At 40.1% G+C, this 7,064-nt stretch overlaps 1 protein-coding gene across 1 annotated transcript; it reads right to left on the bottom strand.

The window, feature by feature from the left end:
• Nucleotides 1-5,136: 5,136 nt before the first annotated feature.
• On the bottom strand, nucleotides 5,137-6,396 carry GPR63 (G protein-coupled receptor 63). The gene has a single exon (XM_009080855.1). The coding sequence runs from the start codon at nucleotides 6,394-6,396 to the stop codon at nucleotides 5,137-5,139; it is 1,260 nt and encodes a 419-aa protein (XP_009079103.1).
• Between the last annotated feature and the right edge of the window lie 668 nt (nucleotides 6,397-7,064).

The following is a 7,064-nucleotide window of genomic DNA, read 5'->3' as shown; positions in this document are numbered from 1 at the left end:
TCTTTTTTCCTGTGAGGGTGGTGAGACACTGGCCCAGGTTGTCCAGGGAGGCTGTGGATGCCCCGACCCTCATGGTGTTCAAGGCCAGGCTGGATGAACCTGGTCTGGTGGAAGGGGTCCCTGCCCAGGACAGGGGGCTGGGACTGGATGATCTATAAGGTCCATTCCAACCCCTGAAATTCTATGATTCTATGACCATTGTTACTTCATATACACATAAAATAAATGAAGTGTTTGAAACGATGAAGTTGGGCATTAAATCCAAGAAACCTGTGAATATACAAATACAGAGTCCATTCGAAAGACTTTAGCTACATTTTTATTCAATGCTCATGTTTATTTTCTTTGTTTTTTGTTTGTTTGTTTGTTTGGGGTTTTGTCTGTTTGTTTGTTTCTCAGGTATTTTCACAGGTGTAATATGTACCAAAAAGACAATGCCATTCTACTTAACAGCTTGTTTTAAAACAGTAAGTCAAGGGTTCTACACATTAGGAAATTATTAGTCCTCAAGAAATATATCAAACCAGTTAATATTGGCAAAGTATTGGCTCCTGGAAAACTGGAGTTAAGATATTCCTCACCATTTCAACCACGACAAACTTGTGCTCCAAATTTTTACCTTTCACACAAAAATGAATTGAACTCTCTTTCAAGGAGGGCACTGTTGAATGATTTTAGAGTTAGAAACCCCAAATGGTTGCAGAAAGATCACTGAAATCTTGCAGTTGTTTATGTATATGCCCAAAATAAATATGATAGTATTAAGCATATAAGGGAAAAAAACAACAACAGAAAGCAGTAAGAGGCAAAACAATTTTCTTCTCTATATACAGAAATATTTTTACATGAGTAACAAGAAATGTCAAAAATACACGACTTTGAGTACAAAAGAATCATTTTAACAATAGATTTGTACAACTGAGAACTGGGTAAGCAGCATGCTTTGACAGAATGAATTAAACTGCAACATAATTCAAAATACATTCATTTAAATCCTCCATACCAAAGATTGCTGAAAACAGAACATCAGGGAATATAGATTAGTAACAACTATCATTTCTGAAGAGGAAGAAAATTATAATTCCTCAGTGGAATCAAGAAGGATCAATTTGAGTTTTGAAAATCCTTAGTCTTGGTCAAGCCCACTAAAATGCCTCAGTTGCCCAAATTCTGCCAACATGTATGTGTTTTAACATTACAAATGTTAGCAAGGTTATGCTGATCTTGGCAGGATCACAGACAGCAAGACTGAGCAGTTTAGAGGTCTTCAACTTGGTCCTAGGACTTCAGCTGTAATTATCAAGGCACTGCTCTTAGGACAATATATTAGACACAATAGCCCAAATGATTCTGTAAACACATAATTACCCTGGGGATGCTTCTATGCCACTTTGTTTCTTTTTTAGAAGGACATTTTGTTCATGGTGTGCTCTGATCACCTCTAAAACCTGCTAAGTGTGAATAGTGTTTCACTGTGTAAGACACCTCTAAATTTGGGCCACAGAACACTTGGGTTTCTTTTCTCCAGGGATCGGCAGAGGCAGCTCTGAGCAGAAATCTTGTTACAGTCAGTGTAAACAAACAATTAGCAAGACAAATTAACTGTCTTCGATGTTTGCAATTTCTACTTCACAGCCAGGAATTATTGGAGATGATGAAATCCCCACAAAGTGTTTTCCCCTCCCTGTTAAAGCAATTTCACTAATTTTCCTCTATTACTCATCTTTCTTTCTTGAATTACTATGTTTTACAACACTCATTCAGATCTCTTACATTACAGGGCTGGAAGACAGCAAAAATACTTGTTCCTGCCATTTAGACATTGTATGCTCTCACTCTATGACATTAACTCTAAGCACAATTTTGCTGCTTTCAGAGATAAACAGGCATGACAGCTCTGAAACCAAAAATCCATACTAACCAGGTCATAAACTTCTGCTATCAATGTAAATGTAATTGAAAAATAAAAGCTTTACTGCAAAAGACACACTACAACACTCTGGTTTACAGTGGAACTCCTTTACTGCCTGTCATTTTGATGAGAAAAATCCATCCCCTGATGAGTGATGCTGTCAAGGAATGGAAAGCATGGACAGCAGTAACATCACCACTGCCAGGTGCCTTTACATGTAACCCACAACCTCAGCTGGCAGCTTGTTTTAAAAAACAACATTCTTAAATTCAAAATTGCTCCTTTCATACTCCTAAAACTGAAATATTCCAAACACTTTCACCAAGAGCTGTCAATGAGAAGAACAGAGAGAACTTCAATTAGTTCTTCACTGGAGATCTAAATAAAATTTGAAGTGTGAATGTTTGGTTTTCCTTGGTAAGCAGCAGTCCCTGGGCATCCATACAGAACAAGGCATTTCAGATGGAATGGTCATGAGCTGAGACAGGGCAGAGTCAGATGAGATGTCAGGAAAACTGTTTTCCCTGTTAGGGTGTTCAGGCACTGGAATAGATTGCCCAGGGAGGTGGTGGAGTCACCATCCCTGGAAGTATTTAAGAGGCATCTGGATCTGGTGCTGGAGGATATGGTTTGGGGTTTAGAGGTTCCAGCAGTGACAGGTTAATGGTTGGACTCAGTGATCTTAGAGGTCTCCTCCAACCTTAATGGTTCTATGATTTCCTTCATACACATGTACTGTGTGGACAGATAGAAGTAGATAAAATTGCTATTTGCTCCTCAGGTACAAGAACAGTGACAAGGTCCTATGTACTGGGGCATTGAGACATGGAAGCAAGAGAAGCCCAAACCCTAGCTCTGGCTAATAAGTTGTTGCACATCAATCTCCCTGTTCTCAGTCATGGCCCCAAAAAAGCTCACTGCAAGGACACACAAATTCTTCTCCAGCCTCAGAGTGACTGGAAATCTGCATTCAAAGCCTAAACCTAAATCTTCATTTTACTTACCTCGCAATAAATATTTATTTAGCTGATTAAAAAAAAAAAACAAACCCTAATAAAGTCTGAGTCTGGATTGCTATCATCTGCCTTTCTGCTTTCCAGGCAGGTACTGAGACAGCCTGACATTAATCAGACAGGTAGTTTGGCATTTCAGGATGAGAAGCTGATGTTTAATAGATGAGAAGAGCAGAGCAAACCCTCGAGGCAGCAACCACTACAGAGCCAAAGGGACAAGCAAAAAACCAATGTAAAGTGGTATAAGAGGGAAAATGGGAATTTAACTTACATCCCAGCAAACTCTGCTGGCTGACTGTTGTAAGGGGGAATGGTTGAAAGAGGGTTGATTCAGGTAAGATATAGGAAGAAATTCTTTACTGTGAGGGTGGTGAGGCACTGGAACAGGCTGACCAGAGATACTGTGGATGCCACATCCTTGGAAGTGTTCAAGGGCAGGTTGGATGGGGATCTGAGCAACCTGGTCTGGTAGAAGTTACCCGGGGCAGGGGGTTGGAAGTTGTGCAGCTTTATGGTCCCTTCCAACCCAAACCATTCTATGATTCTGTGATTATCTGTTTACAGTTTTGGTTCAATATTTAAATTGTAAAATAAGCAAATTGAGGACTTTCCCCCTCTGTAATTACTATGTAGACTAGACTCTAACTTTGACTATGATTCATTTGCTACCTGTTTGCTGGTTTACCTTACTATTTCTAATTCTAGCCCAACAAGTGCCTGACAGCATGATTTCAGCAGTGTAGAGCACACCTAGCCTCCTATGAGCTCCAAGCAGAAACAGCATTACACCAACACAGTGTAAACTGCAAGCCCAAAAATCACTATTTCAGATAGGTTTCCAGGCATATCATCAGGTTTGTACAGTTTGTTCCTTGAGGCTGTTACAACTGCAGTCACATTTACCCCATGATAATTTTCACATGGAAACTATTTTTCTATATCTTGTGTTAGCCTAAACCTCAAGTCACGGTCCAGAGCAGAGCAACGAGGCTGGGGAAGGGACTGGAGCACAAGTGCCATGAGGAGAGGCTGAGGGAGCTGGGGGTGTTCAGCCTGGAGAAGAAGAGGCTCAGGGGAGACCTTCTCACCCTCTGCAACTCCCTGACAGGAGGTTGGAGTCAGGTGGGGGTTGGTCTCTTCTCCCAGGCAACCAGCAGCAGGACAAGAGGGCACAGACTCAAGCTCTGCCAGGGGAGGGTTAGGTTGGATATTAGGAAGAGATTTTTCTAGGGAGAGAGTGCTCAGGCATTGGAATGTGCTGCCCAGGGAGGTGGTGGATTCACCATCCCTGGAGGTTTTCAAGCTGAGACTGGATGTGGCACTTAGTGCCATGGTCTAGTGACCACAGTAGGGTTGGACTTGATGATCTTGGAGGTCTCTTCCAACCAGGTTGATTCTATGATTCAATGATTTTTGTTGTTTTCTTTCCTTTTCATTCTTCCATTTTATTCTTCTAACTCCCCTAATAACTGAACAGTTAATTTTGATCAATTGTTAGAAAAACAGCAAATCTAGGACTGTCCATGTAGCTACACCAACATAAATTGCCCTCCTAGAGCTTACATGGGTCTTTCATTGAAATTCACCAATATAACAAATAATAATAATAACAATAATAATAACCCTTCAATACATTACAAAATATTCCAATGAACAACTTAGATAGTAAATTTTGTAAAGTGCACAAAAATATTAATGGAAATTTTAAAAAAAAAGTTTTCTAATGTTACCACAAAAACTTCCAAAACATTGTTAAATTAAATAGAAGTAATCTAAGGAGACTTTTTGGCTCTAATATATTGGCAGACAGCAGCAACATTTTTCAGAAAAATTACACCAACTAAATACACTGTGTTTTAGCAGCATAAAAAACATCCCTACAATCAGATGCAATTGCAGGCCCAAGTAAGCATAAACCTGACAAAATGGTACAAATGTAGTTTTCATTTAAAAGGATGGATTTCCATGGAATCCTAGAGGTAACATTTGTTATTTTGTTTCCATTGTATTCTGGTAGTAAACCCAACTATAACTTTCCCCTCCCTCTCTATTTCTTCCCAAAATTGCACAGAGTACTGGAAAAAAAAATTTCATCAAGTTATCAGACATGGCCACGCTGAAGAAGCCATATAAAACAAAACCAAAATTTGACCTAAAGCCTAAAAACAAAGAATCCCAGGTAACAACAATCATTGTCAAACAACTGCAGTTTCACACCACCGACCGATGCTCCCCACACACGTAGATGGCACTGGGTCGAATCCGCCGCCTCGTATGACCAGGTAGCTGTGGCAAGAACTTGAAGAACTTGGGCATCAAGTCTAAGCATGCATCATGAAACTTCTTAATCCTCCAGTAGTAAATCAGTGGGTTCAGTGCAGACTTGAGGTAGCAGAGCCAAAGGAGCCAAGTGCTTATCTCAAAAAAGTTGTGCTTGTAGTAGAAGTGGCTGTTGAACGTGGCAATAAGGCTGTAAGTGGTGAACGGCGCCCAACAGACTATGAAGACAAGGAACAGAATCAAGATGGTTGTGAAGGCACGAGTTTTAAAGCTCATATCAATATTCATCTGAAAAGGTCTCTGTAAGCTCATGAGACCAAGTTTGCTGGCTTGGCTGAGACATATGCTATCAGGGTGGCTATGGATACGAACCGCGTTGTGGCGGACGGTGTTGAGTATGCCCATGAAAGCATAGAGCATTACCAGGAATGGGATAAAAAAAGAGATCAGCAAGATAACTATCACATAGGCTCGGTAGCCTGGGCTCGTAGAGTAGCCAAAAACACACTGAGGTGCTCTTGAGGGGATCTGCAGATTAGGATTCCCTACTGATAGTGGAAAAGCAACAACAAAGGATGCTGCCCAGGAGATCACAATGAGAATCTTGGCACGGTAAGGGTTCAGTTTATCTTGCCTCTGAACTATGATAAGAAACCGGTCAATGCTAATAATAAGAAGAATGGCTACCCCCTCTATGACGAAAAGCCAGAAGAACATGGCAGAAACTCTGCAAAATACATCCCCAAAAATCCAGTGAGTGGTAATGATTGTTATCAGAGCAAATGGCATGTTCAGCACTGCCAGCAGCATGTCTGCAAAAGCCAGGCTTGCTAAGAGGATGTTAATTGCAGATCTCATAGCTGCCTTCTGGTAGACCATGAGGCAGACAACAAAGTTTCCAAGGAAAGAAACCAGTAAGATAAATATCATAGCAGCAGAAAGAATGATCTGGAGTGGCAAACTCAAGCTTCTGAAAACTTCTTGTGATGGCAGGATAGCCGTAGTGTTTACCAGGAAAGTATTTCTCTCAGTGGTGAGCACGGCACCTGAACTATATCTCAGTGGTTGTGTTGTGCCACTACGAAGCAAGAACTGGGGAGTGGTAAAATTCATATAGGCATTTTCATAAACAATAAAAGTAGCATTTGAGGTCCCAGAGTGGGCCAGCGTCAACATTGCTGAGAAAACCATTGCTTCAGGAGAAATGACAGCAGAACCAAAGGTCTTCAAGGCATTTCATCTTGTTCAGGCAGTATTTATAACTGGTCATTTAACAATCAAAATTCAATGTCTGAAAGCATCAAAGTTCTTAAGTTCATGTCAGTATTTCCATCTGAAAAAAAAAAAAGAAAGAAATGTAAGGAAAAAGTCAAAGTCTCTGAAACCAATGAGCTCAGCTTTCCTTAATGACAGAAACAAACTTAATATATGTTTACTCTTCAGGTTGACACAATTTACTTAAGCACCAGACACAGAGTCTCATAATATTTGGTCTTTATCTCATAGATCCTACTCCTTTAGTTGTGCCAATACCATACAATACTCTTAAATCACCAAGTCTTTTTTCTACCATAACCAAGACTGGAAAACTTTTGTGTTTGAACACAAACTTGACTGATCAAGAGTAAGTAAATCAACTTCAGGTTGACACAATTTACTTAAGCACCAGACACAGAGTCTCATAATATTTGGTCTTTATCTCATAGATCCTACTCCTTTAGTTGTGCCAATACCATACAATACTCTTAAATCACCAAGTCTTTTTTCTACCATAACCAAGACTGGAAAACTTTTGTGTTTGAACACAAACTTGACTGATCAAGAGTAAGTAAATCAAATAAGTATCTTTAATCTCACAC

This window comes from Acanthisitta chloris, unplaced genomic scaffold, assembly GCF_000695815.1.
Source record: "Acanthisitta chloris isolate BGI_N310 unplaced genomic scaffold, ASM69581v1 scaffold19788, whole genome shotgun sequence".
In the NCBI taxonomy this organism is placed as follows: domain Eukaryota; kingdom Metazoa; phylum Chordata; class Aves; order Passeriformes; family Acanthisittidae; genus Acanthisitta; species Acanthisitta chloris.
This window is presented reverse-complemented; position numbering and strand designations above follow the sequence as displayed.